The sequence below is a fragment of the Phyllobates terribilis genome, unplaced genomic scaffold, assembly GCF_046119375.1.
Source record: "Phyllobates terribilis strain yellow unplaced genomic scaffold, ASM4611937v1 Scaffold_11__3_contigs__length_659146591, whole genome shotgun sequence".
In the NCBI taxonomy this organism is placed as follows: Eukaryota; Metazoa; Chordata; class Amphibia; order Anura; family Dendrobatidae; genus Phyllobates; species Phyllobates terribilis.
In genome coordinates, this window is record NW_027362771.1 from 260,800,876 (window position 1) to 260,827,497 (window position 26,622).

At 41.9% G+C, this 26,622-nt stretch overlaps 1 protein-coding gene across 6 annotated transcripts in view; it reads left to right on the top strand.

Moving 5' to 3' along the window:
• The window catches only part of RELN (reelin), an 895,263-nt gene that overhangs the window by 123,236 nt on the left and 745,405 nt on the right, over positions 1-26,622 (top strand). For all 6 annotated transcript variants that reach the window (XM_073652257.1, XM_073652259.1, XM_073652258.1 and 3 more), the window contains exon 2: positions 21,994-22,104. In XM_073652257.1, the coding sequence (XP_073508358.1) occupies positions 21,994-22,104 (111 nt within the window). The remainder of the gene's footprint in view (positions 1-21,993; positions 22,105-26,622) is intronic.

Genomic DNA, 26,622 nt, shown 5'->3' on the forward strand with positions numbered 1-26,622 from the left:
AGGGTCCAGTGACACAGTCGTGGCTTCAATGTTTACTTGGAGATACTCCTGTACCATCGTCTCTAGGCGTTGACTATGTGTCAGACTTCTTGTCTCCTGTGGCCTTGCAAAGGATGGGCTAAAAAAGTGGTGAAATGATTCCGCAAAATTGATCTTACCAGCAGATACTGTGGTTCTGTTACGGTTTGAGTGCTGAACACTTGACGGTCCCACGGTTGGCAAGTTGGAACTGTGGGATTCACTACGTGCACCACTGGTATTTTGTGGAAAAGCACATGTAAGATTCTGCAACAGTCTCTGCTGATACTCCTGCATGCGTGCACCCCTTTCTATGGCAGGAATAATTTCTGCAAATTTACTTTTGTACCGGGGATCTAACAGTGTGGCAACCCAGTAGTCAGGATTATTTCTAATTCTCACAATTCGAGGGTCATGTTGCAGGTAGTGCAGCAAGAAGGCACTCATGTGTGTTGCGCATCCAGGAGCACCAAGTCCCTGTTGTGTTGGTGGCGAGGTAACAATCATGCTTCCTTCCTCTGTCCTCTCCCCCCAACCTCGCACAACAGAAATGTGATCAAGGTCTCCCTCATCTGATGAGTCTTCCATCAGTTCGTCCTCCACTTCTTCCTGGGCTCCTGCACCTTCCTCACTAGTTTGGCTGCTACCATGCGCCCTGGTAAAACCATCTCCCCACCCTCACATGCCTGCCGCCTTGGTGCTGCCGACCGTCTGGACCTTGCAGATGTTAGCCCTTCCGCATACAACTCCTCCTCCTCAACTTCCTCCACCTCCTCTTGTGCCACCACCTGACTCCAAATTCTGTTTAACATGTGCTCCAGCATGTAAATCACCGGAATAGTCATGCTGATAATGGCATCGTCAGCACTAAACCTCTTCGTCGCCATTTCAAAACTGTGCAGAAGGGTGCATAGGTCCCTGATCTGAGACCACTCCTCCAGCGTGATTTGCCCCACCTCTGAATCTCGTTGGCCCAGGCTATACGTCAGAACGTATTGCACCAGGGCTTGTCGGTGCTGCCACAGTCGCTGCAACATGTGCAGAGTTGAATTCCACCGGGTAGGCACATCGCATTTTAGCCGGTGAAGTGGCAGGCCCAACGACTTCTGTAGAGATGTAAGTCGCTGAGCTGCGGGATGCGAACGGCGGAAGTGAGCACACAGCGACCGTGCCATCTGCAGAAGGCCATCTAGTCTGGGATAGTGGGCTAAAATTTGCTGGACAACCAGGTTCAACACGTGAGCCATACAAGGCACGTGTGTGACATTGCCCCGGCGAAGGGCCGCACCCAGGTTTGCAGCATTGTCGCACACGGCCTTCCCTGGTTTCAGGTCCAGTGGAGACAACCATTCATGAAATTGGTTCTCCAGAGCTGACCACAACTCCTCAGCTGTGTGACTCACATTTCCCAGACATTTCAATGTAAAAACCGCCTGATGACGTTGAGCCCTACTGCCAGCATAGTAAGGAGGTGTGCAGGATCCCTTCTGCGCAGTTAGAAAGCTTGTGGCATGACCAGACAGGCTTTGGGTGCAGGTGGAAGACCGAGAGGAGGTTGAGGAGGCAGAAGCAGTGGAGGAACTTTGACATAAAGAGGATTGACGCACAACTCGTGGGGACGGCAAGAGTTGGACAGCAGCCCCTTGTCCTGCTGTCACCATAGTTACCCAGTGCCCAGTCAGCGACATGTAACGCCCCTGTCCATGCCTACTCGTCCAAGTGTCTGTGGTGAAATGCACCCTGTCACACACAGAGTTTCTCAAAGAAGCGGTGATGTTGTGTGCGACATGCTGGTGGAGCGCAGGCACACCTTTCTTTGAGAAGTAGTGCCGACTGGGCATCTGGTACTGGGGCACTGCGACGGACATAAGGTCTCGAAAATCCTCTGTGTCCACCAGGCGGAAAGGCAGCATTTCTGTAGCCAAGAGCTTGCAGATGGTGAAATTCAACCTCTTAGCTTTCTCATGGCTAGGAGGAAATGGTCTTTTACTTGTCCACATCTGAGGGACCGAGGGCTGGCTATTGTGCTTAGACGGGGTTGATAAGGGTGTCCCCGGCAAACTGCCGGTCTGTGAGGAAGATGCAGGCGGACATGTTAGGTTGCCTTGATCCAAAGGTGGTGCTATCGATGTCGGACAGCGCTCAACACCAGCTGGTGTTACCACCTCCAAAGAAAATGATGACCTGCCAATCACGCTGGCTGTTGCGGGTAAAGAGGTGGCAGGTCTGCGCCCCAAAACAGGTGTGACTGCTGTCCCCCCAGTCACAGAGGATGAAGAGGCCGCGGATGCAGAAGATATGGCAGACGGTGGTTGGCCCGGCCGGCTAGGCCGCATTGTAGCACACTGAGCTTCCCACTGCAACTTATGCTTCATGTCCATGTGCCGGTTCATGCATGAAGTACTCAAACTATGTATTTTTTGGCCTCTACTTAGCTTTTGCTGACAAATGTTACAGATAACACGAGTTGGGTCATCTTTATCGATCTGAAAAAATGCCCAGGCTATGCAAGGCTTAGCACCCATGCAACCTGAAGAGCCACCACGACTTGTGGTGAGAGGCAGAGTTGTGTTTGAGGATGCAGTTGTTGACGTGCTTCCAGTACTACGTCTCTGTCCAGGAAGGCGCAACCTGACCTCGTCGTCACTAGCATCTTCCTCCACCTCCTCTGCTGACCTCATCTCTTGGCTGACTGTGGGTTGACAGTAAGTGGGATCTCCAACCTCATCATCATCACCCTGTGCGTTATCACACCCGTCGTCCTCAGAGCCAACCTGTTCCTGCCCTGACAAAAAACTAAAGTTGTCGCTCCAATCAGATATTTGAGTCTTATCATCGTCTTCCTCATTGTCTCCACCAACAGGAGTTACAGTTTGGGAATGAGGGTCTACATTATGGTCAGAACCTTCTGCGTCTGGCCCTGGATCCGACTCATAAAGATTCTGGGCATCAGTGCAGATCATTTCCTCGTCTGGATTCACAGAAGCGCTGGAGTCGACCTCTGATTCCCAGGCTATAGTATGAGTAAACAGCTCTGCAGACTCAACCATCTGTTCTACCTCATACTCAGATGGGCAGCTGGAGATTTGGGAGCTGTGAGGAAGCAAGTGCGATTGGGGTGACACCTTTGAGGACTGGAGTATTTGTGATGTTGAAGTTGATGTGGAGGAGAGCCCACTTAAAGGAGCACTTGATATCCGTTGAAGCACCTGCTGTTTTTGTGCCTCATCTGGAATTTGTAGCGATTGGCGTGGCCGTAAGAAAGGGATCTTATCACATTGTCCGCTAAAAGAAGTAGACATTTTAGTTTGGCTGGAAGATGGTCTTTCTTCTGCAGATGTTACTGTTGCTTTAACACCTACCCCACGGACACAACCTTTTTTCCCCTTCCCAACACGCCTATTCCCCTTTCCACCAGCAGCAGGCCTTTTTCCACTCATTTTGGTGGTTAACTAATTCACAACTCTGGAGTTGTTTGCACAAAAAGCAATGGATGGGAACCGAGCAGAGCTGAGTGGCCAAACTGTGGTATTAGGCCAAAACTATTGGCTGGGTTAGATGCAGAAAAAAATTATATTCAATTTGCAACCTGATGGAGGTCTGTATAGATGGATTAATAGAACAAGTCCCACACACAGCTAGAAGCCCAATATTTTTTCAGAGGTAGATGCAGAAAAAAAAAATATTCAGTTTGCAACCTGATGGAGGTCAGTATAGATGGACTAATACAACAAGTCCCACACACAGCTAGAAGCCCAATATTTTTTCAGAGGTAGATGCAGAAAAAAATATATTCAGTTTGCAACCTGATGGAGGTCAGTACAGATGGACTAATACAACAAGTCCCACACACAGCTAGAAGCCCAATATTTTTTCAGAGGTAGATGCAGAAAAAAATATATTCAGTTTGCAACCTGATGGAGGTCAGTATAGATGGACTAATACAACAAGTCCCACACACAGCTAGAAGCCCAATATTTTTTCAGAGGTAGATGCAGAAAAAAATATATTCAGTTTGCAACCTGATGGAGGTCAGTATAGATAGACTAATACAACAAGTCCCACACACAGCTAGAAGCCCAATATTTTTTCAGAGGTAGATGCAGAAAAAAATATATTCAGTTTGCAACCTGATGGAGGTCTGTATAGATGGATTAATAGAACAAGTCCCACACACAGCTAGAAGCCCAATATTTTTTCAGAGGTAGATGCAGAAAAAAATATATTCAGTTTGCAACCTGATGGAGGTCTGTATAGATGAATTAATAGAACAAGTCCCACACACAGCTAGAAGCCCAATATTTTTTCAGAGGTAGATGCAGAAAAAAATATATTCAGTTTGCAACCTGATGGAGGTCTGTATAGATGGATTAATAGAACAAGTCCCACACACAGCTAGAAGCCCAATATTTTTTCAGAGGTAGATGCAGAAAAAATTATATTCAGTTTGCAACCTGATGGAGGTCTGTATAGATGGATTAATAGAACAAGTCCCACACACAGCTAGAAGCCCAATATTTTTTCAGAGGTAGATGCAGAAAAAAATATATTCAGTTTGCAACCTGATGGAGGTCTGTATAGATGGATTAATAGAACAAGTCCCACACACAGCTAGAAGCCCAATATTTTTTCAGAGCTAGATGCAGAAAAAAATTATATTCAATTTGCAACCTGATGGAGGTCAGTATAGATGGACTAATAGAATGATGCTATGTCCAAAAATTTTACTTTACTAGGTGCAGTAAAAAAATTGGTATTCTATACACAGGTGGTATATCTTGCAACACAGATAGGCTACTCCACTGACTAACACACTCTGCAATAGGCCAAAAAGGATTAGCTTTGCTAGATTCAGCCAAATGCTATGAAAAAAACTTGCACAGCACTGGCACAGACCTGCCTGGCAAAAACTGATAGGAACTGATGTAACCTAGTCCTGAAAAGGACTCCAATTACAATTAGTCTTTACTCCCACAATCTATCTATTTAAGAGCACAGACCTGCCTGATAAAAGTCGTAGGAAATGCTGTAACCTAGTCCTTAAAAGGACTGCAATCACAACTATTCCCTACTCCCAAGCTATCTGTAGATTTGTGCGAAAATTGGCTTGAAATTAACAAGGTATAGCGCACACAGCAACAGCGGTGCCGTCTAACACGCAGCTGCAGCAGTGAGAAAATGGTGGCGACGGGGAAAATGGCTTGGTCTTATAGGGCAAGGACATGTGACATACACTGCCAATGACACATGCCCTTGCTTGTGTGAAAAAAAGCACTTCGCTCCGTGTGTGCGCTGCTGATAGGCTGACAGATTGCACCTCCCCACTGCAAATGCGGGAAAGAGAAAAAAAAATGGAGATCTTCATTGTTCCTGCAGAGATCCATCCCCTGCCCCTCCCCCCACCCCGCTGTACACTCAAACTGCGTATTAACATTAATTTTCATCATTACTGAGAAAAAATCCAGTTATGATTTTGGTGCACGAACAGTTATCGAACATAACCTCGAACAGCCGAATTTTTCTCAAATTGTTCGTGTTCGCCGAACGGCTCGAACACCGCCCAAAACAGCTCGAATTTGAGATTGGCGAACAGTTCGAGTAGAACAACGCTCATCTCTACTGTTAAACCATTTCAGGGCTCAAAGAGTACAAAAATATACACCATTAATGAGTTCATAAATTGCACCACTGCAGGTATCATCTAGCAGGTAAATGTCCCTGCCCCCTACTGTATGTAGGCAAAACAAGTCAGCAGTTTAGAAGACGAGTGTTACAACACATTGGCTCGATCAGAAATAGTTTGGTTACCCCGATCTCACGTCATATAAGATTTCATCATAGTACTGATCCTTTTGTTATCAAACTCTGGGTAATCTAAAAATGTGTATTAAAATAACGAAAAGGTGATCCCGATAAACTCCTTTTAAAGGAGGAAGCCAGATGGATATACAATCTAGGTACCCTAAGTCCCCCTGGGCCTAAATGAGCTTTTCTTATACAGCGCCTTTTTGTAATTCCTTTCCTCTTTTTTTCAGGGTATTCTCAGTATTATATTTCCAGTCTTAATATAATATTGTAATTTTAATAACTTAATATAATAAAATAGAGAGTACTTACATGTGCTATTAATTAGCGTATGTGATATATTTTCTAAGCATGTATTAGGGTGATTATAAATCATTTTAATCTATATGCAGCCGATTTAATTCTTATGTATTATGCTCTATTAAGTTATTGATATATGCAATATGAATTGTTTACAACTGGTGTGGGTATACTGGATAAAGGCTCATCCTATTTACAATTCTGCTCTGCTTGTCTTGTATTTTTATGGAACGTGTTAAAATTAGGAGAAAAAACAGTAAATTTACGTCTACTGGTCCTCCGATATAAGAATTCTATTATTAGTACCTCCATGAATAGTAATTATCTATTAAATACTGAAATTAGATTTCATAACTGGAGATGTATCATGACTGCACCAATATAATTGTATTCTAGTGCCAACCTAAACACCGGTTCATAACCAACTTTAACAATACTATAATATGCAATAGTAATATTGCACTATTAAGATTCAGAATATTAAATGTATCTGTAACTGTATTGATTATAAGTATATTCATTTTATTAACCCTTTCGCAACACTGGAATTTTCCGTTTTTGCATTTTCGTTTTTTGCTCCCCTTGTTCCCAGAGCCATAGCGTTTTTATTTTTTGGTCAATATGGCCGTATGAGGGCTTATTTTTTGTGGGACGAGTTGTACTTTTCAACGCCATTACTAGTTTTACCATATTGTGTACGGGAAAATGGGAAAAAGATTCCAAGTGCAGTGAAATTGCAAAAAAAGTGCAATACAACAGATGTTTGGTTTTTTTTCCCACGTTCACTGAATGCTAAAACTGACCTGTCATTATTATTTTCCAGATCATTACAAGTTCGTAGACACCAAACATGTATAGGTTCTTTTTTATTTAAGTGGTGGTGAAAAAAAAATTCCAAAGTTTGCTTAAAAACAAAAAAACAAAAAAAACAAACAACAAAAAAAAATGGCGTCATTTTCCAAGACCTGTAGCGTCTCCATTTTTCAGGGGCTGGGTTGGGGCTTATTTTTTGCGCACCGAGCCAAAGTTTTTATTGATCGCCCGTTATTGCATTTTATTGCAATGTTGCAGCGACAAAAAAAACGTAATTCTGACGTTTAGAATTTTTTTCTCATTACGCCGTTTACCAATCAGATTAATTCTTTTTTTATATTGATCGGGCGATTCTGAATGCAGCGATACCAAATATGTGTATGTGGGGTTTTTTAATTTTATTTTGAATGGGGCGAAAGGGGGTGATTTAAACTTTTAAATTTTTTAAATATTTTTAAACATTTTTTTTCACTTTTTGCTTGCTTCTATAGTCTCCATAGGAGACTAGAAGCAGCACTTGACTGATCGCCTCTGCTACATAGAGGTGATCAGTAGATCACCTCTGTGTAGCAGAAATGGTCCTGTGCTATGATCGTCGACCACTAGGTGGCGCTCATAGCGATCAGCTCATGACAACCACTGGAGTCTGCTGCAGACCCAGGGTTGTCATGCCCACGCATCAGTGACCTGCGATCATGTGACGGGGTCACCGATGGGCGGGGTAAGTGACGCGCTACCGGCGCGGCGATGTTAAATGCCACTGTCAGAGATTGCCAAGAGTGTGCAAAGCAGTCATCAAAGCAAAAGGTGGCTACTTTGAAGAACCTAGAATATAAGACATATTTTCAGTTGTTTCACACTTTTTCGTTAAGTATATAATTCCACATGTGTTAATTCATAGTTTTGATGCCTTCAGTGTGAATGTACAATTTTCATAGTCATGAAAATACAGAAAAATCTTTAAATGAGAAGGTGTGTCCAAACTTTTGGTGTGTGTGTGTGCTATATATATATATATATATATATATATATATCACACACACACACACAGTACAGTGTGTATATATATATATATATATATATATATATATACACACACACCTTCTCATTTAAAGATTTTTCTGTATTTTCATATATATTATAAACAAAAATATTACCCGTATTTGGTATGGCTGTGTCCGGAACGGCCCGACCTATAAAACTGATCCATTAGTTAACCCTTTTAGTGAACACCATAAAAAAAAACAAAAAATGAGGCAAACACTATGCTTTATCATACCGCTGAACAAAAAGTGGAATAAAATGCGATGAAAAAGACGAATATAAATAAGACTGGTACCGCTGAAAACGTTATCTTGTCCCGCAAAAAACAAGCCACCATTCAGCTCAATCAGCAGAAAAATAAAAAAGTTATAGCTCTCAGAATAAAGCAATGCAATAATAATAATTTTTTTCTATAAAATAGTTTTTATTGTGTAAAAGCGCCACAACATAAAAAAAAATATATAAATGTGGTATCACTGTAATCATACTGACCCGAAGAATAAATCTGCCTTATCAATTTTACCACTTGCGGAATGGCATAAACCCTCTCCCCCCCCCCCCCCAAAAAAAAAAACCCAAATCTTTGATCTGCTGGTTTTGTAAATTTTGTTGGAAAAATGAGAAATCGCTGGTCAACTTTTAACCCTTATAACTTGACAAAAAAAAAAAATGTTTCTAAAATTTTCAATTTTTTCACAAATAAATGCAATTCGTATCAAAGAAATTTTACAACTATCACGAAGCACAATATGTCATTAAAAACAGCATGAGAATCAGTGGGATCTGTTTAAGCGTTCCAGAATTATTACCTCATAAAGTGACAGTGGTCAGAATTGTAAAATTTGGCCTGGTCATGAAGGTGAAAACAGGCTGGGGCGGGGGGGGGGGGGGAGTGAAGGGGTTAATTCAGGGCTGTCTAGTACAGAAGTTGCCAGCCATACAGGAAGGAGCCAGAGCTAGAGTCGTGACAGGTGGATAAGAATAATTAATACCTTTGTACCAAAATAAAGTTGTTGTTATTATTAATTATTGACCATTTTATAAATGAATCAGTGTGTGGAAAACTTTTGCTTATGGAATCCACAGCCTTGAATTTGGATCACCTTTACGATTTACAATTTTGAATGCAATTCAGCCTCATTTGGTGTGATGAGATGTGATTCAAAAATGTAAATTTTTTTGTAGATTGTGTATAATAGCTGATCAGTACTTCATCCTTGTATAGATATTTGAGGATCTTTTGAGAGATTGGAACCGTGCCACGTAAGTGCACTTGTCTTATTCTATTTTGGATCAGTATTCTAAAAATACAGCATTTTGGCTTCTTGCTTGATAACTAAAAAGCAAAATTGTTATCAAACATAGACATTCATATTAATTTTTGTTTTGTTTAGCAGTGTTATAAAGAAACTCAATAGGATTTGGATAAATGGTGGATACTTTTGCTTTTACTCCAAGTCTTGATTAGTAGGGACCCTTGATCATTTTCTCTGGGATGATCAGCTGCTTTGTGGGATAAATGTTGCTGATAAAAGCATCCTTTTAAAAATACAGAATTCAAAAACTGTCCAGTGTTGGTGTTTTTATTTATTTGCCAAATGGATAAAATGATGCCTTTTGTGCTGAAATAAAAGGCATGAGTTTTTATAACACGATGCACAGATCATTTCATAATATATCATATTAGCATAGGATTTAAAAAATGATTTGTTCTTTTACAAGAGTTTCAAAGAAGCATTGCCTGAGCATGGACTTGTCAACACCGTTATACATGGAATATAAAAACATTTTCTTACTGTTAGATAACATTAAGTTTGTGTTTGGTGTGGGCAATACTAAAGTGTCAATGGAATAGGCTTTGTTGTGACCTCAGTTATTTTGACGTGTGCTCTTACTAAACCAATGTTTGCAATCTGTTTCAAAATTGTTATGTGGGCAGCTGACCTTACTTACATACCATTACTCTGTTCCAGTTATGTAGCAGTAAATATCTAAAGCAATATAACAAATGATTGCATATTGCCCCTGTTAACAAGCAGCAACATAGAGGATGGCTGCTTTTTATTTGGAAAAGTGTATGATAATGCAGAATTCTTCTAGAGGATTGTAGGAGCAAGGCCATTAAATATTAAACAATAAATGTGCAGTAGCTGATTAATTCAGAATATTTGTGAGCATCTCATGAAATTTTAATACTCATATTTTGCTTATTGAATATCTTCTGCGCTATTTACTTCACCTTTATACAGATGATTATCTCGTATATGTGTAATGTATTTCAGTTAACAGATGAAAGATGCCTTGTTTGCTTAGAATATTGTTGCAATAATTATAGTAAACCATGAGACATATACTTGCAGCCATAATTACTGGTATATAAAGAGAAGTTGGAATGAATAGGAAAATAGAAAGATGATGAAAGCAAGGAAGAAAAGACAAAATTTCAGATTTTACACAATGGTGTTTAGTCTTTGTACTTGTCTTTGTCTGCTAGTTTAAAGGTCTAGAAGATAAGGTTATTGGGCCAAACCAAGGGAGACATTCATATGTATGTAGCTATCTGTACCTTGCATCCAAGTAACATGCTGGTGGTGGACCCAGGTCCAAAAGTTGTCCTGTGGCCCTTTGGATTTCACTAGTTTCCTTGGTGTCCTGTCTAAGCTGTGCAGCATTTAAACTCACTATCCTTGGTGCCTCCCTGCAGCATTATTGTTAATTTCAGTATTTATTAACCTCCGCTTTTTTGATTGCATTGATAGAGACTCACATTTAGTGAAGAAGGCATGCCTGACTGTTCTTTTAACTGTGTGTACATTGTGGAGGTCTCTATTACTAACATGGCCCCGCCTCCGTTAACAAGCAATCAGAGTTTCCAGGAGGACAATGTACCTGTATATACTATACCACATAAAGTCACTCCCGCCGATCAGGAGCCTATTTTCACAGAAAGTTTGCCAACTCAGGCCATATTCTCAGTCAACAACTTGCATTTTTATATAAAGTACCACATGTATTTTTTGTTGTTGAAAACCATTCTGTGAGTATGAAAATGTAAGCCCTTTACCTGTAGTCACAGCAGAATCCCCAACACCTTTGCTAGTGACTGTGCCCCTACCACCTATAAGTTTCCACTCAATACCTAATTTCTTCCAGTAATCATAGACGTGCTCTCCCCTTTTACATTAGTCACAATTGGATCTCCATTTCCTTTAATAGTCACAACAGGCTCCTTTTCGCCACAGGAGGACCTTCACGCACAAAATGGCATTTCCTCAGAAATCACAGTAGGGCACCCACTTTTCTTTCAGAATCTTGAGCAATGCCCTACACCAGCAATCAATATTTCCTTTGTAGTCACAGCAGTACATTTATCCTTTAATTTATGTCTTCGTATGACTTCTCTTTCTTGAATTGTCACAGCAGGCCTCCTCCCCCCAATAGCTACGGAAGAATTCTGCTTTTACCCAATAGTTACCCACTTTTTCTCCTATAACTGTTTTACTACTTCCCTAAAAGAAGCTCCTCCAATATCTCTTCCTCTAAATAGTCAGAGTAGCACCCCATTTCCCTCAGTAGACACTCAGAAGCCTGCAGTTCCTTATACCTTGTAACATGTCATCTTTTCTCATAATCACATTTTGACTTCTATGTTAAAAAAGCAGTAACCTTTCAGTAGTTGATGAATTGTTCCCTTTTCAGATTAGTCTTAGTAATTAAAGGAGTACTGTGAGCATTCTAAGTGCAACATGAAGGGATGAGGGGAAGGTAACCCAAACGCTAGGGAAAGGGGAAGTGGAGACCCCTAGGCAGAGCTAATATCACCCTACCTATCCTATCGTCCCTATATAGTTTCCGCACCTATCGCTGAACAGGAAATCTAATCCATATATATTACTAGAGCTAGGCCCTAGATAAGGAGGGGTGTTGTGAGCACTGGTCAGTCCCCACTATAAACTAAAGACAACAAGGGAGACAAACAAAGGGGGAAAATTTAGCTTGAGCAGACACAAGAGAGATAACATCAAATGTCCTCCAAGGGCACCAGAGAGGAAGCTAGCCGATTGCTATTTCCACAAGCCTGCACAAGGGAAAATGAGAATATCACCGGCGTCTCCCTGAAGCAGACTGAGAGTTTATAAACACCCAGACCAGGGTGTGTCAATCAGAGCAGGAGGGAGGTAGCTTCTGGGTCCAAAAGTAAGAAGGACTAAGAAGGTGTCTGCAGTGCCAAACGCGTGACCTTCTGCAGCCAGATCCAGAGCGACTGTCTGCTACATCTGACACAACCGTGACAGTACCCCCCTTCTATGAGTGGCCTCCGGACACTCAGGACCAGGTTTCTTAGGATAAGAGATGTCGAATGAACGAGCCAGCCTGGGAGGGGCATTCACCTCTGATGCTGAAACCCACATCCTTTCCTCTGGACCATAACCCTTTCAGTGCACCAAGTATTGTAGTGAACGACGTTGAAGACGAGAATCTACAATCCTCGAAATCTGAAACTCCAAATTACCATCAATTATTATTGGTGGCGGCAGTAGGGATGAGGACTCAAGAGGTTCCACATACAGTGGGTATGGAAAGTATTCAGACCCCTTTAAATTTTTCACTCATTGTTTCATTGCAGCCATTTGGTAAATTCTAAAAAAGTTCATTTTTTTTCTCATTAAAGTACACTCTGCACCCCATCTTGACTGAAAAAAAGAATGAAATGTAGAAATTTTTGCAAATTTATTAAAAAAGAAAAACTGAAATATCACATGGTCATAAGTATTCAGACCCTTTGCTCAGTATTGAGTAGAAGCACCCTTTTGAGCTAGTACAGTCATGAGTCTTCTTGGGAATGATACAACAAGTTTTTCACACCTGGATTTGTGGATCCTCTGCCATTCTTTCTTGCAGATTCTCTCTAGTTCCGTCAGGTTGGATGGTGAACTTTGGTGGACAGCCATTTTCAGGTCTCTCCAGAGATGCTCAATTGGGTTTAGGTCAGGGCTCTGGCTAGGCCAGTAAAGAAGAGTCAGAGTTGTTCTGAAGCCACTCCTTTGTTATTTTAGCTGTGTGCTTAAGGTCATTGTCTTGTTGGAAGGTGAACCTTTGGCAAAGTCTGAGGTTCAGAGCACTCTGGAAAAGGATTTCATCCAGGATATCTCTGTATTTGGCCGCATTCATGTTTCTTTCAATTGCAACCAGTCGTCCTGTCCCTGCAGCTGAAAAACACCCCCATAGCATGATGCTGCCACCACCATGTTTCACTGTTGGGATTGTATTGGGCAGGTGATGAGCAGTGCCTGGTTTTCTCCACACATACCGCTTAGAATTATGACCAAAAAGTTCTATCTTTCTCTCATCAGACCAGAGAATCATATTTCTCGTAGTCTGGGAGTCCTTCATGTGTTTTTGAGCAAACTCTATGCTGGCTTTCATAGGTCTTGCACCGAGGAGAGGCTACCGTCGGGCCACTCTGTCATAAAAGCCCGACTGGTGGAGAGCTGCAGTGATAGTTGACTTTGTGGAACTTTCTCCCATCTCCCTACTGCATCTCTGGAGCTCAGCCACAGTGATCTTGGGGTTCTTCTTTACCTCTCTCACCGAGGCTCTTCTCCCACGATTGCTCAGTCTGGCTGGACGGCTAGGTCTAGGAAGACTTCTGGTGGTCCCAAACCTCTTCCATTTAAGGATTATGGAGGCCACTGTGCTCTTAGGAACCTTGAGTAATGCAGAAATTCTTTTATAATCTTGGCCAGATCTGTGCCTTGCCACAATTTTGTCTCTGAGCTCCTTGGTCAGTTCCTTTTAAGCTCATGATTCTCATTTGGTCTGACATGCAATGTGAGCTGTGAGGTCTTATATAGACAGGCGTATACATTTCCAAATCAAGGCCTATCAGTTTAATTAAACACAGCTGGACTCCAATGAAGGAGTAGAACCATCTCAAGGAGGATCACAAGGAAATGGACAGCATGTGACTTAAATATGAGTGTCTGAGCAAAGGGTCTGAATACTTATGACCATGTGATATTTCAGTTTTTCTTTTTTAATAAATTTGCAAAAATTTCTACATTTCTGTTTTCTTTCAGTCAAGATGGGGCGCAGAGTGTACTTTAATGAGAAAAAAAATGAACATTTTAGAATTTACCAAATGGCTGCAATGAAACAGAGTGAAAAATTTAAAGGGGTCTGAATACTTTCTGTACCCACTATATTTCTTGACCAGAGACCTGTGAAAGAGATTGTGGATCTTAAGGGCCTGAGGTAGCTCAAGACGAATCGCTGCTGGGTTCATGACGGTGGTTATTTAATAGGGACCAATACATTTAGGTCCCAACTTCCAAGAAGGAACCTTCAACTTGATATTCCTGGTAGTCAACCACACAGTCATTCACACTCAGGTCTAGACCTGGCAAGCGTTTCCTGTCAGCCATACGTTTGTACCTGTCTCCCATGAGCTTCAAATTATTTAGAACCCCCCCGCCACACCGAGGAGAGCGACGAAGCAAAACGTTCATCTTCAGGAACTCCTGAAGCCCCTCCCCCACTAAAAGTACCAAACTGTGAATAATAACCGTATGCACCATAGAATGGTGACCTGCCGGTAGATTATTGACGATGATTATTAATAGCAAATTCTGCCAGCGGTAAGTAAGATGCTCAATCCTCCTTATTTTTGGAGACGAAACACCTGAGGTATGTCTCCAAGTTCTGATTGACTTGCTCGGTCTGACCATTTGACTGAGGGTGGAAGGCAGAGGAAAAGGACAGCTGCACCCCTAGTCGAGAACAGAATGCCTTCCAGAACTTCCTGACACCACATCAGAGGGAACCCCGTGAAGCTTCACAATCTCCTTTATGAACAACTGAGCAAGTGTCTTGGCATTGGGAATTGCAGGTAATGCGACAAAGTGAACCATTTTACTGAACCTATCTACTACGACCAAAACCACCGTTTTGCCTGCAGAAACCGGTAGATCAGTAATAAAATCCATGGACAAGTGTGTCCATGGCCTACTAGGGATAGGTAGCGAAAAAAGTACCAGACAGACGGGTATGCGAAACCTTAGAACGCTCACAAATGCTACAAGCAGCTACATGTTCAATTACATCCTGATGTAACCCCGGCCACCAAAAACGAGAGAGGAGGTCCGCTGTTGCCTTACCACCTGGATGCCCAGCAAACACAGAATTATGATGTTCCTTGATTACTTTGTGGCATAGATCAGATGGTACAAATAACTTTCCTGAAGGGCAGGAGATAGGGGCGTCCCCCTGAGCCTCCAACACCTCACCCTCCAGTTCAGGATAAAGAGCTGAAATGACTACCCCTTCTGTAATATCGGGGCAGGGTTTCCATGGTCACCACCACTAGTGAATCTCTGGGACAAAGCATCAGCCTTGACATTTTTGATCCCTGGACAAAAAGTGACAACAAAATTGAACCTAGTAAAAAACAGGGACCATCTGGCTTTCTTAGGGTTGAGACGTTTAGCTGACTGGAGATATGACAGGTTCTTATGGTCAGTAATAACAGAAATAGGATGGACAGCCTCATCCAACTAATGTCGGCATTCATCGAACGCCAATTTGATCGCCAAATGTTCCCTATTTCTCACGTCATAATTTCTCTCAGCCGAAGACAATTTTTTTGAAAAGAAGGCGCATGGACGCCATTTACCAGGGGACGAACCCTGAGACAAAACAGCCCCAACCCCGACATCTGAAGCATCGATCTCCACAATAAAGGGTTGAGAAACATCAGGGTTGACTGAGTATAGGTGCAGTGGCAAAATAATTCTTTAAGGAAGAAAACGCCTGGAGGGAAGCATCCGACCATTTGGAAAAATCAGACCCCTTCTTAGACATGTCAGTAAGGGGTCTAACAATTACAGAGTAATTTTGGATGAATTTACAGTAAAAATAAGTAAAGCCCAGAAAGCGTTGTAGACTAGTGTTGAGCAAGTATGTTCTGTTCCGAGTATGCTCGGGCCGAGCTCCGAGTATTTACAGCCGCTCGGTGATATGTTTGAATCGCTCCCGTGTGCATGATTTGCAACTGTTAGACAGCTTTATTACATGTGAGGAATGTGTAAGAAAGACATTCCTCACATCTATTAAAACTGTCAAACAGTCGCAAATCATGCACACGGGAGCGATTCAAACATATCACCGAGCAGCTGTAAATACTCGGAGCTCGGCCCGAGCATACTCGGCGAAAGGGTTAACAGAACATACTCGCTCAACACTATTGTAGACCCTTCAGGTTCTCAGGACGTTCCCAATCAAGGACTGCACGGATCTTCTCCGGATCCATCCGAAAACCTGAAGATGACAACAAGTGCAGTTTTTGGAGTACCTCCTGAACAGCGAAAATACATTTTTCTAGTTTGGCATAAAGTTTGTTATCCCTTAATATCTGGAACACCTGCTTAACGTGCCCCCAAAGAGTCTCAAAATCAGGTGAATAAACCAAAATATCGTTCAGATAGACCACCACAAACCTCCCCACCAAATGATGGAAAATATAATTTATGAAATGCTGGAATACCGCAGTGCATTGGTTAAACCAAAAGGCATAACCAGACTCTCAAAATGTCCTTCCGGGGTATTGAACACTGTCTTCCATTCGTCCCCTTCTCTGATTCTAACCAGATTGTAGGCTCCCTTAAATCCAACTTGGAGAATACCTTCGCTCCCACAACCTGGCTGAACAAATCAGGAATCAGAGGAAGAGGGTATGGATCACGAATGGTAATTTGATTTCATTCCCGGAAATCTAAACAGGGACATAGACCGCCATCTTTTTTTCTTCACAAAGAACCCTGCCGCTACAGGTGAAGATGAGGGTCTGATATGTCCCTTCTCTGGAATTTCCACAATGAAATCCTTCATGGCTTGTCTCTCAGGGCCAGAAAGATTATACAGTCTGGACTTCGGTAGTTTAGCTCCAGGGGTCAGGTTAATAGGACAGTCATAAGCACGATGAGGAGGCAAATCCTGACACCCCTTCTCAGAAAAAACATCCTGAAAAGCAGACAAAAAAGCAGGTAATATTTCCGTAGAGACAATAGCAATGGAAATATCTAGACAGTTCTCATGGCAGTAATCTCCCCATTCAATAATCTCCCCGGTTTGCCAATCCACCAACAAATTATGTTTAGCAAGCTAAGGTATACCCAAGACAATCGGAGTAGGAAGATTGTCCAGAACATAGCAAGGGATGATTTCACAATGAACTGACCCCACCCTCAGTTTTACATTATGTACAATCTGAGTAAATGCTTTCTGTGCATGTGTTGCCGAGTCAATTTCCAAAGATGGGAATAGGTTCAGCTAAAGCACAGCAAGCAAGACCATGAGTTTTCACAAACTCCGCATCCACCATGCTGAATCTGGCTCCACGGTCAACAAACACAGAGCTTTTTTCGGTTTTGCTCTCTAGCACCACCTCTGCTGTCAGGACAAAGCGGGAACTGCAGTTTGGCCACAAATGCACCCCTTGTTTATCCAACTCCAGACTACTGAGAGTTAATCAAGTCTCATTTTGTTTAGGCATTGAAGGACCAGTCCCAAAAAAAGTGTCCCTTTTTCCCACAAAAAAAAACATACGCCTTTTTCCTTGCAAATCTCCGGGGAGATGTACGATGTAGAGACTCCTAACTGCATGGGTTCTTCCACCTCCCCCATTACTGGTTCACCCCCAGACAGCTCCCTTGGCAGAGGTACACAACCCCGGAAGAAGGCCACAGAGAAGGTGGTCGCACCCGTCTATCCCGAAGGCGTCTATCAAGACGTATGGCCGAAGACATGGCAGCCTCCAAGGACTGAGGAGTTTCATATACAGCCAAAGCATCTTTCAACTTTTCAGCAAGCCCCTTGACTTCTAAGGACTGAGTCATTCCATTTGGAATCCGTTGCCCATCTACGAAATTCCGAACTGTATGTTTCCACTGAATGAATCCCCTGCTGAAGGCGACGTAGCCTAAACTCAGCCAAGATGACTCGGTCAGGGTCATAATAGATGAGGGCCAGAGCTCCGAAAAACCCCTCCACAGATTGGAGACAAACCAAGTCCTGCGGTAACGAAAACGCCCATGACTGAGGATCTCCCTGCAATAGAGAGATCACAATACCAACCCGGTGCTCCTCATTACCGGAGGAGTAGGGACGAAGTTTAAAATACAATTTGCATGCCTCCTTAAACACAAAAAAACTTGTCCCTACCTCCTGAAAACCTGTCTGGAAGGGCAACCTTGGGTTCAGGCTGGACAGGTCTACCTACAGAGACACCCATATTGGCAACCTGTAACCGCTGATGCTGCTGAACCTCACAGCGGAGGTCATTTACCCCCAGAGACAGACAGCGGAACTGCTCTGCAACTGAACCCATACCAAAGGGAGAAAGGAGAAAAAAAAAAGAAAGGTGCACACTCAAAAATACACAAAGAAAAAAGTCAGTTCCCTTTTTTTTTTTCCTTTTTAAAACTTGCTCGGCCGGCTATAATGTCACGCCAGGTGTGGGGAAGACTAGTGCAACACAAAGGGAAAGGGGGGAAGTGGAGACCTCCTAGTCTGGTCTAGCGTCACCCTGTCTCAACTATCGTCCCTATATTGCCTCCTCAGCAATCGCACGCGTGCCTCGCCCTACTCTCCCTGGCATACCGCTACGGCTAGGGATGGAAGGAGAAGAGCACTAGTCAACCTCCACTAAACTCTATAGACAACAAGGGTGTACAAAACAGGGGAAATGGCTTAGCTTTAGATGAACTCCATATAAGCACACGACCTCAAGTTCCAGAGAGGACGAAGTACTGCTCCTGCTAAGCTTCACAAGTAGAAATGGATATAGCCGGCGACTCCCTCTCAGACACACCTAATTAGCAAGAGAGAGGTAGCCGCTTGGTTCTAAAGACAGCCTCTTATCTAAGAAGCTGTCTTTAATGCCAAACATAGAGATCTCCTGCAACCCATGCAGGGCGACTGTCTGTCACCTCTAACACAGCCGTGACAGTACCCCCCCCTCTACGAGTGACCTCCGGACACTCAGGACAGAGTTTCTCAGCAAGCGAGGTGTAGAATGAGCAAACCAATCTGGGAGCATTCACCTCTGACGCTGAAACCCACATCCTCTCCTCTGAACCATCTGCAATGCCAAACGTAGAGATCTCCCGCAACCCACCTCAGGGCGACTGTCACCTCTGACACACCCGTGACAATTTTACATTTGGAGAGCCTCGTAGATTCCAAAATAGCAGAATGTGACCCATTTTGAAAACTACACTATCTCAAGGAATTAATATAAGGGTGTAATAAGCATCTTGAACCCACAAGTGTTTCATTAGAATTTAATAATATTGGGCTGCTAAACTGATTTATTACTTTTTTCACAAAAATGTTACATTAGCCCCAAATATCTAATTTTCTCAGGGGTAACAACAGAAAACGGAGCCCACAAGTTGTTGTGTAATTTCTTCTCCGTACGCCAATGCGACGTAAAATACGGTGTAAAACTACTGTTTGGGCTCACAGAAAGGCTCTGAAGGGAAGAAGTGCAATTTTTGGTAATTTATTTTTGCTGAGATGGATTGCGGATGCCATGTCACATTATGAGAATCCTTCAGATGCCAAAACAGCAAAAACCCTGTCACAGGACCCCATTTTGAGAACTACACCCCTCAAGGAATTCATTTAAAGGTGTAGTGAACATTTTTAACCGACACGTGATTCACTGAATTTTATAAAATTGGGCTGTGAAAGTAAAAGTTTTTTCCACTAAAATATTGCTTTTGCTCCAAGTTATTAATTTTCAAAAAGGCTATAAGGAGAAAGAAAACTGTCTGTACATAATTTCTTACACAATTTGTCCTCAGTACGCCATTGGTAATGTGAGGTAAAAACTTACTATTCAGGCATAGTACAAAGCTCAGAAGGAAAGCTCCATATTGGATTGAAGATTTTTCTGAAGTGGTTTGCGGGTGCCATGGCATATTAGCAGTTCCACTGAGGTGCCAGAACAACTGAACCCTCCTAAAAGTGACCCCATTTTAAAAACTTCACCCCTCTAATTCTTCTATGGATGCAGTGAGCATGTGACACCGCAAGTGTTTCACAGAATTTTATGCCATTGGGCAGTGAAAAAAAAAGTTAAATTTTTACCACTAAAATGTTGTTTTGGTCTCAGATTTTACATTTTCACTAGTGGAAATAAGTGGCCTCTTAATTTGTTACACAATTTTTTCTAAACAAGGCAATAGCCCACATCTGACTCAACAGTACTGTTTCTCCACACCAGGCTTCTCTAACGTTACAATGCACCATTAGCAGAGCCCCTAAGATATCAGAACAGCCGAACTATCCTTCATTGACCCCATTTTGGAAATTACACCCCTGGGAATTCATTTATGGGTGTAGTGCGAATTTTGAATCTATGGGTGTTTACCATAAACAAGCAAGCAGTGGGTGATGTTGTAGAGTGAAAATTGCAAATATGTCAGCTAGTTGTCACGATTCTTTTTTCGGGTATCCTGGGACCACGGGCTCCTTCCATATCCCTAATGCTAGGGGCACCTTAGCTCGCTCTGTTCCTCAGATTACTTCTGAAGGTGAAGACGCCGGTGCCACGTACCTTGTCTGAGCTCCTGAATCCGCCCTTAGTCTGTTCCCTCCCCCCACCCAGGGAAGAGGGGAGTAGTAGTGTATGGCAGTACACAAACCAGACTAACAAGGTAATATAAACAGTGTTTAAGGAAAATACCGAACATACAAATATATGCACACAAACAACAGAGGTTTACAGTGGGGAGTGGAGGAAGGGGAAAAACCAAAGTAGGAGAAGTGGACTAACACACAACCAAAACCACGCAGCACTCTCAGATAAATCCACCAAACACCTTCTCAAACAACAAACCACCAAACTCCTAACCATGCAGCATGAAGCTTCCAAAAGCTCTCAGCAGCAGATTAAACCCTGCACTGCTAAAAGAAACCTGCACCGTTTAATATGAAGGTGAAAGGCTTCTAATGAGTGCAGGAGTGGGAGGAATCAGACGCTGCAGTCTTCTGGCTCCTCTGTCGCGGTAAGCCTGTGACACTAGTGCTCAATATATTGTCACAAATATAAGCCCATCCATTTAGGGAAGGTGCCTTTAATACCTAATGTCTTCCAGATATTGGCTGGGGACATCTTTAGAAGCGCACTCCTGGCCCCTATACGAAGTGGGGAGAAAGCCCTAAGCATTCTCCTAGGAGACCTGTACGCCGTGCACAGGACCTGACTAGACAGACTGTAGGGACTGGAGCAACTCCTGACCCAACTGCTCCGCTCCTTCTCCCTGCCAGGAACTTTTGCAGTGATGACTCATGTTGGGAAAAGAGACCTCCTGTTTCTACATAGTGCTTAGACATGTGTTGTCAAAGACGTAATGGGAAAGAAGAATTAAGTGGGTAGAAGGGGAAAGTGAGCAATTGTAAGTGCAATATAATATGATGACTGCAATCTATTAAGAGGATACAAATTTTAATGGGAGTGCTTCTTTTATCAGTGTAAACTAGAGGAAACAAGCATACCTGGATAAATTTAACAGCACATCCTTTTTTCAAATGGTGCCATTTGTTTCCTTTTTTGAGCGACTGGCTCCTTATATTGTGGTTTTCAGTGTTGATTATTTTTGATAATTCTGGATAAATTACCCTTCTTGAGCATATAAATGCCTAATTTTGTATTTTTCCAGAAATATCATGAACTGCAATAATTTGTATTGAATGGAATCAACCATGACAACGTGATGGAGCATAGATTTCAACAGTCTCGCCATTACAGTGGAAACATTATATCTAGAAAAAGTTTTCTTCTGATGGTCAAGCTTTCTTTTCACTAGATTTAGTGGAAGCCCCCTTATTATTTTTATAGCCCTGGGTATTAAAGAATTATTAAATAGATCTCTTTATGTTGAAATAAAATATATTATTGTATATCATTTTGTTGCAAAATAAGTACCGTATGTATTTTTTTATTTACAGTGACTATATCAACGAGTACCTACTTTGATGGCCTTTTAGTGACTGGATTATATACGTCCACAAGCATTCAAGCATCTCAAAGTATTGTTGGATCCAAAGCATTTGGATTTGGTGAGTCTAATATGACTGTTATGTACGGAATAGTAATTAATTGGGGTCAAAATCAGCTGTTACTTGTACTTTTAAAAGAAGGCAGAACAATTTAGCCTTCATAATATACATAATGAAGCATGGAAGTTGACTGAACAATATTTATAATAAATAAATATATTTGTTTCCTATTAAAGGGCATGTCCTATAGTGACTCTTCAGCTCCTAACCAAAATTTCACAATGAAAGTATAATGTGTAATTTAAGTATCTAGTACCCTACTTTTTAACCTGTCAGATGTGATTTCTCCAATTATCATTTCCCTCTGTAAAATGGCTGTTAGGTTCTCAAACTACTATATATACAGTGCAGTTTAGTAGCCTGAGACACTTGCCCTGCTCTTGAATGTAGCAGCTCAGAACGGAGTGTCTCGGACTACAAAAACACACTATTCATAGACTAGTCACAGAAGCTGGCACCCAATTTACTGAAGTGAAGAGGGGACTGGAAATGAGAGGAACTGCCCTAGAAATCTTTAAAAGGAGAGATATGGAGAGCACAAATTACTTTAACCCCTTAATGACCGGATCATTTTCCATTTTTGCGTTTTCATTTTTTGCTCCCCTTGTTCCCAGAGCCATAACTTTTTCTGTCACTATGGCCATGTGATAGCTTATTTTTTGCAGGACGAGTTGTACTTTTGAAAGACTTCAATGGTTTTACCATATTGTGTACTGGAAAATGGGGAAAAAAAAATTCCAAGTGCTTTGAAATTGAAAAAAAAAGTGCAATTCCACAGTTTTTTTTTTTTTTTTTTCTTCCACGCTCACTGAATGCTAACACTGACCTACCATTATTATTCTCCAGGTCATTACGTGTTCATTGACACCAAACATGTGGAGGTTCTTTTTTATTTAAGTGGTGGAAAAAAAAATGGTGCCATTTTCCGAGACCCGTAGCGTCACCATTTTTCGTGATCTGTGGCTGGGTGAGGGGTTATTTTTTGCGCACCAAGCTGATGTTTTTATTGATACCATTTTGGGGGAGATCTGATGTTTTGATCGCCCGTTATTGCATTTTATTGCAATGTTGCAGCGACCAAAAAAAATGTAATTCTGACGTTTAGAATTTTTTCTCATTATGCTGTTTACCGATCAAATTAATTATTTTTTTATATTGATAGATCGGGCGATTCTGAACGCGGCAATGCCAAATATGTGTATGTGTGGTTTTTTTGGTTTTTTTTATTGATTTATTTTTTTATTTTTTAAAAACATTTTTTTACACTTTCTGCTTGCTTTAATAGTCTCAATGGGAGACTAGAAGCTGCAGTTAGTCGTAAAGGGGTGAACTATGCAATATGCATTTAATGGGAAATTTTTATTGTGAACCACAGGAATTCCGTTGTGTGGATTTAACCCCTTAACCCCCGAGGGTGGTTTGCACGTTAAAGACCAGGCCAATTTTTACAATTCTGACCACTGTCACTTTATGAGGTAATTACTCTGGAACGCTTCAACGGATCCCCCTGATTCTGAGAATGTTTTTTCGTGACATATTGTACTTCATGATTGTGGTAAAATTTCTTCGATATCACTTGCGTTTATTTGCGAAAAAAATGGAAATTTGGCGAAAATTTTGAAAATTTTGCAATTTTCAAAATTTGAATTTTTATGCCCTTAAATCAGAGAGATATGTCATACAAAAGAGTTAATAAATAACATTTCTCACATGTCTAGTTTACATCAGCATAATTTTGGAACCAACATTTTTTTTTGTTAGGGAGCTATAAGGGTTAAAAGTTGACCAGCGATTTCTCATTTTTCCAACAAAATTTACAAAACCATTTTTTTAGGGACCACATCACATTTGAAGTCACTTTGAGAGGTCTTTATGACAGAAAATACCCAAAAGTGACACCATTCTAAAAACTGCACCCCTCAAGGTGCTCAAAACCACATTCAAGAACTTTATTAACCCTTCAGGTGCTTCATAGGAATTTTTGGAATGTGGAAGAAAAAAATGAACATTTAACTTTTTTCACAAAAATGTTATTTTAGACCCAATTTTTTTTTATTTTCACAGAGGTAACAAGAAAAAATGGACCCCAAAATTTGTTGTGCAATTTCCCCTGGGCACGCAGATACCCAATATGTGGGAAAAAAAACACTGTTTGGGCGCACGGCAGGGCTCGGAAGGGAAGGAGCGCCATTTGACTTTTTGATTGTAAAATTTGCTTGAATAATTAGCGGACGCCATGTTGCGTTTGGAAAGCCTCTGTGTGCCCAAACATTGGAGCTCCCCCACATTTTGGAAACTAGACCCCCCCAAGGCACCTATCTAGATGCATAGTGAGCACTTGGAACCCCCAGGTGCTTCACAAATTGATTCATAAAAATGAAAAAGTGAAAAAAAAAATTTGTGAAGCACCTGGGGGTTCCAAGTGCTCACTATGCATCTAGATAGGTGCCTTGGGGGGTCTAGTTTCCAAAATGGGGTCAATTGTGGGGGATCTCCAATGTTTGGGCACACAGGGACTCTCCAAACGCAACATGGCGTCCGCTAACAATTTGAGCCGATTTTCCATTCAATTTGTTAGCGGACACCATGTCTCGTTTGGAGAGCCCGTGATGTGCCTAAACAGTGGAGCTCCCCGACAAGTGACCCCATTTTGGAAACTATACCCCTCAAGGATTTTATTAAGGTGTATAGTGAACATTTTGAACCCAGAGGTACGACACAGAATTTGATAACATTAGGTCATCATATTGAATAAGTTGTCATTAGTCTTGAGCGCCAGTGCTCGCTACTTGAGTTTGCATCGGGGACTCAGGTATGCACCATGTACTGCGTGTGCTCGAGTGACATGCTCGAGTCCCTGCCCCGCATGTTTCACGGTTATTAGACACCCAAAAAAAAACATGCGGGGATCGCTCGTGCATGGCAGGCAATCCCCGTAAAGTTTTTTTGGCCGCGAAGCATATGGGGCGGAGACTCGAGCATGTCACTCAAATACCCACAATACTCAATGCATACCAGAGCACCCGATGCAAACTCAAGTAGCGAGCACTTGCGCTGAACACTAGTCGCCATATTGTCATCTTTTTTTCTTACTTTTGAAAAAAATCCCAACCCCATCACAGCCCTAACCCTAACCCGAGAGTTTATTTTTGACGCCGTTCCTTGTGCGGTATAAGTGATTAGACGACTTTATTCTTCGGGTCGGTGTGATTACAGCAATACCAGAATCATATGGGGTTTTTATGACTGACAGCTGTCACACACTAAAAGACGCATTTTTTGTAAAATCTAGTTTTTGCATCGCCATATTTTGAGAGCTATAATTTTTCCAGATTTTGGCAGACAGTCATGTGACGGCTCGTTTTTTGCGGGATTAGAGTTGACGTTATTGGTGCCATTTTCAGGCACGTGACAGTTTTGATCGCTTTCTATTCCGATTTTTTGGAGGCAGAATAAACAAAAACCAACAATTCAGGAATTGTTTTTTTTTTTTTTTTTATTCTGTTCCGCGTGTGGTTAAATTGATAAGGTAGCTTTATTCTTCGGGTCAGTACGTTTACAGCGGTACCACATTTATATTGTTTTTCTATGTTTTGCACTTTTACATAATAAAAGCAATTTTATAGAAAAAATTATTTTTTAGCATAGCTTTATTCTGAGAGCTATAACTTTTTTATTTTTCGGCTGATGGAGCTGTATGTTGGCTTGTTTTTTGCGGGACGAGATGACGTTTTCAGCAGTACCATTTTTATTTATAGTTGTCTTTTTGATCGCGTTATTCCATTTTTTGTTTGGCGGTATGGTGATAAAGCATTGTTTTTTGCTTCCTTTTTTTTTTTTTTTTACAGTGTTCACTGAAGGGGTTAACTAGTGGGACAGTTTTATAGGTCATGTTGTTCCGGACGCGGCGATACCAAATATGTGTACTTTTATTGTTTTTTTTTATAAGATTTATTGATGGGTACATTATATTTTTTTTTTTATATTTTTGCAATTTTTTTTTTTTTTTTTTTTCACTTTCTGAAAGTTTATATACTTTATTACTTTGTCCCACTATGGGACTTTCACTTTTTATTCTCTGATCGCCTGCATGGCACAGGAATGCAGCACCATCCCCGTGCCATGCAGGCTGTCAGCGCTGGACAGGGAGAGGATTGTTTGGAGATGCACTGCGCATGTCCAAACAATCTTCCTGCTGTCTGGTGACCCGGATGTTGTCATGACGACATCGGGTCGTCATGGCAACACCCGGGAAGCCGCGTCAGACAGCGCTGGAAGCCGGAAGAGGAGGTGAGCATCTGCGATCACCTCCCCTTGCCCCCGCAATGCTGCGATCGACTTCGATCGCAGCATCGCGGGGGTTAATGTGCCGGGAGCGGTGCAGGACCGCTCCCTGCACATTGTCACAGCTGACACCCGATACTATCAGCTGACACCCGGCGGCGATCGCGCCCCCACAGCCTGTGTGCGCGCGCGATCGCCATGACATACTAATACGGGTCTGGCTCTTAAGTCCCA